The 11,246-nt window shown below is 35.9% G+C and overlaps 2 protein-coding genes across 2 annotated transcripts; one reads left to right on the plus strand and one right to left on the minus strand.

Moving 5' to 3' along the window:
- Positions 1-107: 107 nt before the first annotated feature.
- LOC106142128 (uncharacterized) lies at positions 108-2,832 on the minus strand. The gene is made up of 3 exons (XM_013343754.2): positions 2,510-2,832; positions 1,801-1,957; positions 108-800 (listed from the first exon to the last, which is right to left on the minus strand). Exons 1-3 carry the CDS (start codon positions 2,702-2,704, stop codon positions 559-561), a joined length of 594 nt encoding a protein of 197 aa, XP_013199208.1. The 5' UTR covers positions 2,705-2,832; the 3' UTR covers positions 108-558.
- Positions 2,833-3,563: 731 nt separating this feature from the next.
- LOC106142116 (rRNA 2'-O-methyltransferase fibrillarin) lies at positions 3,564-10,232 on the plus strand. Its single transcript, XM_013343741.2, has 9 exons — positions 3,564-3,750; positions 4,353-4,442; positions 4,805-4,909; positions 5,529-5,601; positions 6,135-6,237; positions 6,841-7,011; positions 7,907-8,028; positions 8,696-8,819; positions 9,615-10,232. Exons 1-9 carry the CDS (start codon positions 3,738-3,740, stop codon positions 9,780-9,782), a joined length of 969 nt encoding a protein of 322 aa, XP_013199195.1. The 5' UTR covers positions 3,564-3,737; the 3' UTR covers positions 9,783-10,232.
- Positions 10,233-11,246: the final 1,014 nt, after the last annotated feature.

Consider the following 11,246-nt stretch of genomic DNA (forward strand, 5'->3'; position numbering starts at 1 on the left):
CTACTAACGATTATGTTGAAATTTGAAATATAGGTAGGTCCCACGTCTGCATCGATAATTTTGGCACGCGCGAGCTCATCACTGATGGCTCAGTGGTTATAGCCATCGGAGGAGGATTCACGCCGACGAACCCGAGGTCGATTCCCAGCAACAGATTTTTTTTTTTTTTTGGTGGATTTTCTTTGTTTTTACTATTTTATATGCTTTTTGTGACGTCCACCGATTATAGATTGTACTAATTTTTGGTGGTTTTGTTAGTGGTTATTTTAATTAACGATTTTTTAACCACCTTAAAAAAACGACAGTTTGACCTGTATCTTTGTTGTTAGCCCATGATTATCTTGCTTTTTACTGAACCGATTTTAATGTGATATTCAGGAAACTTACACTAAGGACAAAGTTTTAGAAATTTAACCAACTGCAAAAAAGAAGGAGAGCGATTAGGGGGTTCTCATTTTATTACAAAAGTTATTATATATTTTGAATGTCATTTATACTGTAATATTTTCGTTAACACTAGCTGAACTTGGCTCTACACACATTCGAAACCCTAAATTCTCAATTTGAATGCAAAATATCTTCAGCTGGTGTTCCAAATTTGAAATCGCTGAACTTCACTTCTAAACCTTGCCGTTGCGGGCTACAGCACATGGGTCCGACGAGAACATTTTCTGAAGGCGGGAATTGACATAACCTCAAAAGTATCCAAGTTATATTGTCTGTGGAGTATTTTACGCAAACCACGTCGCCTAATTTGGTTATGCGTATCCAGAATTTGCGAGGATTGCCTGTGAAGACACCTGAAAATTATTTAAAAGTACCAATTAACATAAATGATAATAATTTTAAAGTACCTATTTAGGTGTTGGTTTGGTACAGGCCTAGAGTGCATCTAACTTAAAACGAAATCCAAAAAAAACCACTGCGTGGCGCTATTAACAAAACAGAACGAATTTTTAAACCACATACATATGTATATTATATGTTTATGATACAAAGGTATGTGATTAACTTGTTATTGGAAATTATAGTTTTACCATTAGGTACTAAACTTTTTTTGTTGGCTGTCATTCAAAGTTCGGTAAAAACCAGAATTAGAAGCCCCTCCAAATTTTTCAAATATGTTCTTATATATTTTTAATCATTATTATGGGATATATTGAATATTATATAACAGTAACACTTATTAATTGTCGTGTCTCTTAATTTCACAATATTGGTTGACGTCAAATAAATTACATAACACTAAGTTTAGTTCCGCTTCCAAAACGTCAATGCAGAAGGAGCGGTAACAAATGGCACTGCAGCATTTTCATACATCAACTTCGCAAAACTTAATGGAAACTTAGAAATATAAATTTATAAATAAAATAAAATTATTATGTTGTATTGATATAATTGAAGTAAAAGCAATTAAGTAGCGGCAACATCTCTACCCAAGTCACAAAAACAAAATCACGCGACAGTAAGTTATAAATGGAATAGTCTCTGCCTGCTGTACCTACGCCCATGCTAAATTGCTATACATACATATCATCACGTCTATATCCCTCGCGGGGTAGACAGCGCCAACAGCCAGCCACGTTCTGCTGTTTGGCTTAATGATAGAATTGAGATTCAAATAGATAGTGACAAGTTGCTAGCCCTTACAAAGGGGTAAAGTCCCCTCCAGGAAAGAGGCGTGATTTTATGTATGTAAGTTGCTAGCCCATCGCCTAAAAGAAGAACCCCAAGTTCACAAGCCAATCACCTAGTCGCCTCGCTAAATTGCTAATGTTTCAAAATCCAATTTCTAAATACCTGTGGCCCAATCAGAAACTTCATTGGTCATCACATTGCCAATCATGGGTTGTCCGTCATTATGCTCAATACCAGACTTCAGCCAATGTTTACTATCCACGTAGACCATGAGACCGGCTTGGTCGTAAAGAGTTGTGAACTCAGCTTCTACGCACACCTGTGTAAAACATTTTAACTTCTAACAATAATAGTAGAAAAAATATTGTTTGCATATCTTGTTTCCCAAGGTGGCCTCTCCTGGGTAAACTAGATACACCCACAAATTCACGCAATAAAGTAGGTATTGTGTTGAGACTCTTGTCAGCATTAGTAGCAGAGAGCATACCCTAGGTTCTGTCTTTTCAAGAACATAGGTACATATAAAACGTTTTTAAATTATCCATTACGGGGAGATTACATTTAACATAGCGATGTTACGATGATACTACGCTAAATAGCGATTACCTAAGCGTAGTATGTATGTACTTTCCTCTCTTTTTATCTCAGTAAACCGCAGAGAGAGATAAGATTTTAGGGTACATTAACCAAAATGCAAAAATTGGACCCTTATGTTTGTCATTATGTCATATAATTTTTATTTTATTAGCTTTACATGTTAAATGTCTCATGACTTGGGTTAGTAGGTATGTAGATAAGATTTATAGGTTAGGATATTTTTTTTAATGTTTTTAAATAAAATATCTACAGTTCGCAAATACTTATATCTTACCGAAAAACAGAAATTTCCATTCACTTTTTTTCCAAATAAGTGGCCAGTGTTGGGATAAAATTTATACCAAGTGTGCTGCCAGAAATCTGTTTTGTTGTCAGTTGTTACGGACAAAATATCCTGTGTTAAATTCCATTCTGCTGGCTCATTTACCCATTTAAAGAGCTTTAAATCATTTGCGTTTAATGCCTCCATTAGATATTATTAAATTGTACACTTTGTGTAGGTAATCGTCAGTCGATTGAATAAGTATTGCTGGCGATCAGTAAATATCAATCAGAAAGTATCTATTTTATTAAAGTTTATCTTTTTTATCGTACTGATAAGAATCTTTATGAAACAAGGATTTATTACTTGTGATTCGTTAAAAGTTATCTGTCATTTGTTTAAAAGTCTGTTATTCAATGTTAAGTAACTATGACTTCAAGTACCTATGACTTAGTTGGTGGATACTCTAAGGTAGTTAATAAGCAAATATGAAATTGGAGCAATCAGCTAGTTTACAAAAAAAACGGGCGACTTGAGAACCTCCTTTTTTAAATCTGTTTAAAAGGAAACAAAGAAGTTATTTCGGTTTTATTTTTTACAGTAGAATGGCAATTTCTTAAAGATATATTTTAATGGCAATCTTTTTATCCTTTTAGCGTTGCCAATATATGACTTTATCCTTATTTTGAGGAAAATTATGTGAAATGGTAAGATAGTATTAATCACGGAACTTATAAAATTATCTTACCCTAATAGATTTCAAATCTTTAGTACCTACCTACATAAAAATATATTTAGATACTAAGTATCTACATATAGAAAATATATTATATAAAACTAATTAAAAGTAGTCTTCTATACAAATGTTTCGAATATCCCAAAAGGTTAATATGAAGATCTGTTATATAACTGTAAGACCTTGTTGTTCTCATATTACGCAAATAAAAAATTGGATGATATAAAATTTATGAAAGGGGAAAAATAATAAATTACAAAATACCGAACGAAGCGCGTGCAGATTCCCTGTAAGAGCTGGCAACATTTGTCCTTCACTTCTGTGCTGTCATTACTTTTGAAATGGCGACATTTCCGGACGCAGCAACGCGGCGGCATGACTCCGTGTCCGCGCTGTTTATGAGGAAAGTCAGATTTATTTTTGTATTTAGATAGAAACAAGTGAACGTTTAGTTAAGCATTTATTCTTGATCCCTACGTGCCGTTTATAGTTCCTGCAATTACAATGGGAAAACCAGGTGAGTTGACTTCCTAACTTATTCCGAGCACATTGATGCCGCATGTCTTTTTTCTGTTATTACTATTATATGTGATTATTTATTGAATTAATCTGGTGCCATTTGATTATATTTTGAGGACCGAAATTTATTCAGTACTATTTAAAAATACTCTTTATTTTTCGTCCACGTTTCACGCGAGAGGTTATGTTTGCATTTGAAACTAGCTTATTTCTAAGTACTTAGGTATCATTGGCTGAATTTGAAATCATGGTTTTGTTATTAATTTAAGTCAAATTTATTAAGAAATAGCCACTTCTTTCCGCTAGAAACACTTGGAAGTATAATTTAGAGGTTATGTTTTATTGCACGTACTCCCCAAGCTTCCTTGTCCCCCACGTGGTCCTAATCATTACTTCTTTGCTTACGATTTTGGATTAACGCATTTGCTTTTCCTTTAGTTGCCTTTACGACAACCGTGCCAAAAAATCATAGGTATTTAAAGTGCTTGAAACCACTTGCATTTTAGGAAAACTAAAGTCTTTTCAAAATATAAATGAAATAAAATTTATATGTTGAAAAGATTATTTATCTACTTTATTAACCCACAAGTTTTTCCACAGATTTCAACGGCGGAGGTCGCGGAGGCGGCGGCGGTAGAGGCGGAGGACGAGGCGGCGGCCGTGGAGGCGGACGGGGGGGATTTGGAGGAGGTAATAAAGATGTTTTCCAAGCAGGCATCCATTTGTTACAGTTCATTCACATGTCAATGGTTGTCCTTAATTTTTAATATGTGCGTTATTGTTATATTTATCATGAATACATAAGCAGTTTAAAGCTGATGCGTGTATATTATATTACTACCACCGCTTTACCGCCGTGTGTATAAACGTGTTGCTAGTCGACCTTGTTCCAAATATGAATTTTTAATTTGTTTTTTTTTTTTTACTTCACTCTGAATTTAATAAAATGACAGTCCTCTCTGTGTCAAAATCCGCCAAAATACTCTAAATTTATTCATTACCAGTAACAATAGCAATTTGTGTTTGAAATTATCATATTTTATTGTTAAAAGGCGGAGGCCGAGGAGGTTTCGGCGGCGGCCGAGGCGGAGCCGGCGGCGGCAAGTTTGAGAAGCGCGGGGGCGGAGGCCGGGGCTTCGGCGGACGCGGGGGCGGCGGTAAGTTGTACATCTCTACAATGTAATGTGTATAGTTGTTTTTCATGGTGTAATCTGTAACTTAGGGTTCTGTACGTACTTAAAGACAGAAAGAAAGCTAGAAAGTCATGTTTATATCCCTTTAAGGACAGAGCCAAGAGTCTTAAAAAGACTAAAAGGCCATGTTTAACTGTATGACTCGGATCATATATGTATTTTGGTACCTCAGCGGATTTAATTGTATGGCGTAACTTTAATGAGTTTACTACATTTATATGAACAGCTCTTTAGATTGGCCACTTTCTTCCAGTCAAAATTTAAAATCATGATTCTTTTATAGGTAGCTAATAATAATTTTTTTGTAACCTGAAAGAAATATTTTTTTAATCTTAAAATTCAAATTCTTCATGATCTTTATAATATCTTACCTACATGTTGCGTACAGAACCCATGGTGATAGAAACCGACTCGCACATTACCGTTTTAATTTGACCTTCAAATGATGAGAACATGGTCCCTCTAATCTCGACCTATTCATGAAGACTATGATACCACATACCCACTACTGAATATACATGAAAATCTATCGATTTTGATCAAGTTGATTGTTTGTATTATAAATTCAGTTATTTTTTGTAAGGTCGCGGCAGGGGAGGACCTCCAAAAAGGGGAGGTTTCAAGGGAGGAAAGCAAGTTATCATTGAACCACACAGGTTAGTGAAATCTATACTAATATTATAAAGCTGAAGAGTTTGTTTGTTTGAACGCGCTCATCTCAGGAACTACGGGTTCGAATCAAAAATTATTTTTATGTTGACATACATACATACATAAAATCACACCTCTTTCCCGGAGGGGTATTTTGTGTTGAATAGACCATTTATTGAGGAAGCTTCAGGCTATATAACATCACGCTGCAACTATTAAGAGCGAAGAAATAATGGAAAATGTGAAAAAACAGGGAAAATTATTCGTCCTTCAATGATGCCAAAAACAACTATTCTACGCGAACGAAGTCGAGGGCACAGCTAGTTATTTATAAAAGTTTTTTTTGAGTGAATCAAAATTGTTTTCAGTTTATTTGATTGAAAAATTATTATTCACATGATGTTATTAAAATAACTTTCGTTCTTCTGAAAGCGAACAGCTTGAAGCCACTTTAATTTTACTGATAAATATCTTTGTATGCACAAATAACTAAACAATTTTCCATGAATTCTGTCTTGACCATAGTCTTATTTCGCAGGCACGCTGGTGTTTTTATAGCTAGGGGCAAAGAAGACGCATTGGTTACAAAGAATTTGGTGCCTGGTTCAGAAGTTTACGGTGAAAAGCGGATATCTGTTGAGGTTTGTTTAATTTATTAATATTTAGAAAAATATTAATAGTAGCTGTAAATGAAAATTTAAATATTAAAAGTGTTATTGACTTGTTGGTTTGGCTCAAGTTTTTATACAAACTCCTCGTTCACTTTCCTTTAATATTGTTAATCATGAACATGATGACTAGATATTAAGGTTTTCATTCAGTCAGATCAAAATTAAGGGAATTGGGTCTGTCCATATGACATTTGTTTATATTTAATGTTACAACAAACGTGACAACAGATCAGAAAATAAAAAAAATTAACATATAAAAAGAACATGAAAGAAGGATGTTCCACTTAGGACGGCGTAGACGAAGCCCAACATCTCGAAAAGACTGGGATACCTCATTCACCTTAATGATGGAATTATTTTTTGGAATAAGAAAGTTATTTTATAAAACCTTGAGCATAAAATGAATTTTAACATTTTAAATCGCCACTACAAAATGATGACAATATGGTCCCTCTAATCTGGACCTATCCATGAAGACCATAACCACATACCCACTTCTGATTGGCCACAGCTAAAAAAAAAACTTTCGAAACCATAGACATAAACACCATTAACCATAGACAATATTTTCAGAACGAAGGCGAGAAAGTGGAGTACAGAGTATGGAATCCATTCCGGTCCAAATTGGCCGCCGCTATCATGGGCGGAGTGGACGCTATACACATGCCTCCCGGTTCCAGGGTCCTGTATTTGGGGGCTGCCAGCGGTACCACAGTTAGTCATGTTTCGGATATTGTTGGGCCGGTGAGTTTGACTTAATTACTAGCGAGTCACATATGTTATATAGGTTAACTAAGCAGATATACAAGGAGAGTGTGTAGGGAAAGGTCGGAGTGGGAAGACCTAGACGAACGTATCTTGATTAAATTAAGGACGTCCTGGTAAAGGGTCAGGTCAAAAGTACCCGAAACCGCCGAGCTTGCATGAAGAGAGTTGTGTGGGGATGAAATAAAGGAAGTGTGCAGAGATCGTGGCAAGTGGAAAGAGGTAGTCTCTGCCTACCCCTCTGGGAAAGAGGCGTGATTTTATGTATGTATGAGTCACATATGTATACCATTTTTTAAAGCCAGCCAAATTCAGGGTCTGTGTTTTATGACACAAGTCTTCAACAGCTTTCATTTTTAATCTCTTGCCACAGTGTATGTAATTCTAGAAGACTACCTCTGTGGCGTTGCGGTAGTACGCTTGTCTGTGACACCAGAGGTCCCGGGTTTCGAATACCGGTCAGGGCATGATGAGAAAAGAACTTTTTCTGATTGGCCTGTATCTTGGATGTTTATCTATATAATTTTTTATAATAAAATATAGTATCGTTGAGTTAGTATCTCGTAACACAAGTCCTGAACTTACTTCGAGACTAACTTGATCTGTGTAATTTGTCCTGTATATAAAAAAAATCTGAACGTGGCCTATCAGTCTTTTCAAGACTGTTGGCTTTGTCTACCCCGCATGGGATATAGACGTGACTATATGCAACTATTTAATATTAATACAAACATATGATGACAAAAAATGGGTGCTTATAAAACCGTGAAGCCCACACAAATTCACTACCTTTCCGTTCTGACAAACCCAAAATCCCACGACACATTGTATTTTCAATGAAAACATATTAAAACTTAATAATAATGTCACACAGGAGGGTCTGGTGTACGCAGTGGAGTTCTCGCACAGATCCGGACGAGATCTGATAAATGTTGCCAAGAAAAGGACAAATATTATACCGATTATTGAAGATGCAAGGCATCCATTGAAATACAGGTGAGTTTTTACCAGTGACTTTGTCTAGAAATAATTTTTTTTAAGACTTTACCTACATATAAATTTATTACTCCTGGCTGTTCAAAGTTTCGAAAGACTTTGTAGATATTGTGTCAAGAAGAGACAGAAATTTTAAGAACACTAATTTCCGTGTTTTTAATATTAGTTTGAATTACTGGGGTTTAAATCGAAAAGTTGGGACCAGGGCAGTTGTTCAATTTGAAATGACTGAATATTTGAAAATTGGTTATAGGAGAAAAACACTACAGATTTGTATTAATTGTTATGGATAAAGAATTTTTAGTCAAGGAGGTCATACAGTAAGGTTTACCTGCATAGGTTGCGGAGGTCAGATGGTAGTCGCTTTGTGTAAAAGCCTAACTCACCCAATCCAAGGTCTATGGCATACCCCGGGCTCCTCTCCAGAGTCGAGGAGTTCAGACAATAGTCATTTATTTACCTGACTTTCCACTTCTCAATTGCGGGCACAACACTAAAAGCACAATCAATTATGAGCTCTTACAGATGTGGATTCTAATGATGAAGAACCTATGAACTAAATTATACATGTCGAAATACAATTTGAACTCTCTCTCTGAATTCCACACACAATTTGCATCACATTCTCTATACAAACCAAGCTTAATATATACACATATAATTACAGAATGCTAGTCGGCATGGTAGATACAATTTTCGCTGATGTAGCCCAACCGGACCAAGCGAGAATCGTGAGTTTGAACGCTCAACATTTTTTGAAGAACGGCGGACATTTTGTGATATCAATTAAGGTGAGATTTTTTCTAAATACATTTTTATCTCTCATATAGGGGTTAAACATACAATACAACAGATTAAAAATGGGTTAGGTTCCCTTGTAGAGATTCAGTCAATCAGTTTTGTGTAAAAACCGGATTTACCCAATTCAGGATCTTGGTTAAAGGAATACCCCGGGCTCCTCTTTAGAGTGTGATCACTGTGTGAGCTCTCTCACTCAGAGCGCCAGGAAGAATAAGAAGACAATAGTCACGAGATTCAAAAGTCATTTTTCGCTGAATGCCTTAATTATTTAAATTATATTGTGAAGTTGACGTTGTTGAAGAAAATGCTGCAGTGCAGTTGGTTACCGCTTCTTCTGCACTGACGCCTTGGAAGCGGCAGTAAACTTAGTTTTTAAGTAATTTATTTGACGTCAACCAATGTTAAACCATACGACAATTATTAAGCGATATATAGTATCCTATAATAATGAATAAAAATTTTGAATTTGAATTTGAATTTTTGAAAATTCTTGTATTGACAGTTTGCTAGCTCCAATGCCAAAGTTTACAAGCATATCCTTGATTGACTTTTACGATCTGCGCGAGAAGGGAAGCAGCTCGCGACAAGAATCGCAATCTTATAAGTAGCATACCTTATCTATCCTATAAACGTACCCTTCAAAATGGGGTCAATTTCTCCTATGATGAAGAAAAAAAGCTAAATTTTTCATGTTGAAATTCGAACTCTCTCACTGAGGTCTCGAAATCATAACCTCTCTTACCCTCCAAAATTAAAACTAAACTAACCATAGACAACGCTTCCAGGCCTCATGCATAGATTCAACGGCGCAACCGGAAGCTGTATTCGCTGCGGAAGTGAAGAAATTACAAGCTGACAAATTGAAACCGCAGGAACAACTCACATTGGAGCCCTACGAAAGGGATCACGCGGTAGTGGTGGGGGTTTTCAGACCGCCTCCGAAGAAAGCATAGACAATATAGACTATTTTTTTAATTTTGGTGCCTAATGTGAGAAGTGCATTTGTTGTGAAATGTGGAATTTCGGTGTTATGTTTTTATTTGAATTGAAAATTACATGCAATATTTTTTTGACATAGAATTTAAACGTTGTAATTATTTTTTCAAGATATTATAATCATGTCTTTATTGGCCCATATGGAATAGACAGAGCCATTAGTATCACAAACACTGAAAGGCCGCGTTCAGATTGATGATGTATGAGATTTTTCAACATGTAAATGCACAATACTATGTATTGCTGCTACAGATTGTCATATTATTCATTATTTATGTAATTTGTACATAAATTTTTATATAAATTGAAACATAACACTATTTTCAAATGTTAAGCGATTGTAAGATAGGACATACAAGGTGATGTATGATAGTTTTAAGTAAATATATTTGTAATAAGAGTACATATATTTTGTTTATTTTTTTCTTTAAACGTATAGTCCCAATAAGCATCCTTATTGTTACTTTGTATTCTGAGGATTGTATAATAGATGCGTCTTGTGCGAAATACATTTGTCCGCATCCCTTACGGGGTAGACAGAGACGGCCGTTGGAAAAGACCACGCTTAGCTGTATGGCTCAATGATAGGAATGATATTTAAAATGTGGCAGGTTGCAAGTGAATCGCCTTCAAGAAGAATATCAAGTTTAGTAGCCTTTCCCATATTCTCCTTTTACGACAGCCATGACGAATCTAGGTCTATTAGCCTTTGATTGACTTACAATAGCTAGCCAGCTTCTAAGCCTGAAACACTTCGCTATCAGGCCAGCATGGACTCATTATTTTCAGACTTAATTCGCTCATTAATGTCACAAGATTATTATCCTTATCATTACCGCAAGACATTTGCACCCGCGCCGTAATACCTATGTTTCTTGGGTAATCTTGTAGGTACAAATAATAAAAGCGAGCGAACCACACTACGATGATATAATGATAGGATTGGGATTCAAATAGTGACAGGTTGTTAGTCCATTGCCTAAAAGAAGAATGCAACGTTTATTAGCCTATCCAGCAGTCGCCTTTTACGACATCTATAGGAAAGAGATGGAGTGGTCCTGTTCTTTTTTTTTAATTGGTGCCGGGAACCACCAGGCATAACCACCTAGTCTTGCGAAAAATCTTCCGTGGTGGCGGTCGAGTTGAAGTTGTTCCCGCTACAAAGCGAAAGGATAGTATACATGCAATGGAATGTGCAAGTTGGAAAGATATTAGTCCGTCTTCAGGAGCGCTCGAATCGTTAAGGTGCCCGGTTAAAACGCGTGTGGCGATAAAAGGCACAGGTTCAAATCCCACGTCGGCCATCAGCCACGTAAAAATGACTATTTTCGAAGTGACGTACATTATATTGAATTCTACTTATATATTATGCTTGATCGAAGATTCTAACCGATGCTTTTACGATGAGAGAAAGAATCATC

The sequence above is a fragment of the Amyelois transitella genome, chromosome 27 (genome assembly GCF_032362555.1).
Source record: "Amyelois transitella isolate CPQ chromosome 27, ilAmyTran1.1, whole genome shotgun sequence".
Lineage (NCBI taxonomy): Eukaryota > Metazoa > Arthropoda > Insecta > Lepidoptera > Pyralidae > Amyelois > Amyelois transitella.

What these genes read in the sequence shown, in the direction of transcription:
- LOC106142128 (XM_013343754.2), bottom strand. Translation starts at nt 2,704, where the DNA reads ATGGAGGCATTAAACGCAAATGATTTAAAGCTCTTTAAATGGGTAAAT. An exon ending in ATGGAAATTTCTGTTTTTCG is followed by an intron (nt 1,958 to 2,509) that starts GTAAGATATAAG and finishes TGTTTTACACAG; the next exon opens with GTGTGCGTAGAAGCTGAGTT. An exon ending in AGTTTCTGATTGGGCCACAG is followed by an intron (nt 801 to 1,800) that starts GTATTTAGAAAT and finishes AATAATTTTCAG; the next exon opens with GTGTCTTCACAGGCAATCCT.
- LOC106142116 (XM_013343741.2), top strand. An exon ending in AAAAGCGGATATCTGTTGAG is followed by an intron (nt 6,238 to 6,840) that starts GTTTGTTTAATT and finishes CAATATTTTCAG; the next exon opens with AACGAAGGCGAGAAAGTGGA. An exon ending in ATTTTGTGATATCAATTAAG is followed by an intron (nt 8,820 to 9,614) that starts GTGAGATTTTTT and finishes CAACGCTTCCAG; the next exon opens with GCCTCATGCATAGATTCAAC.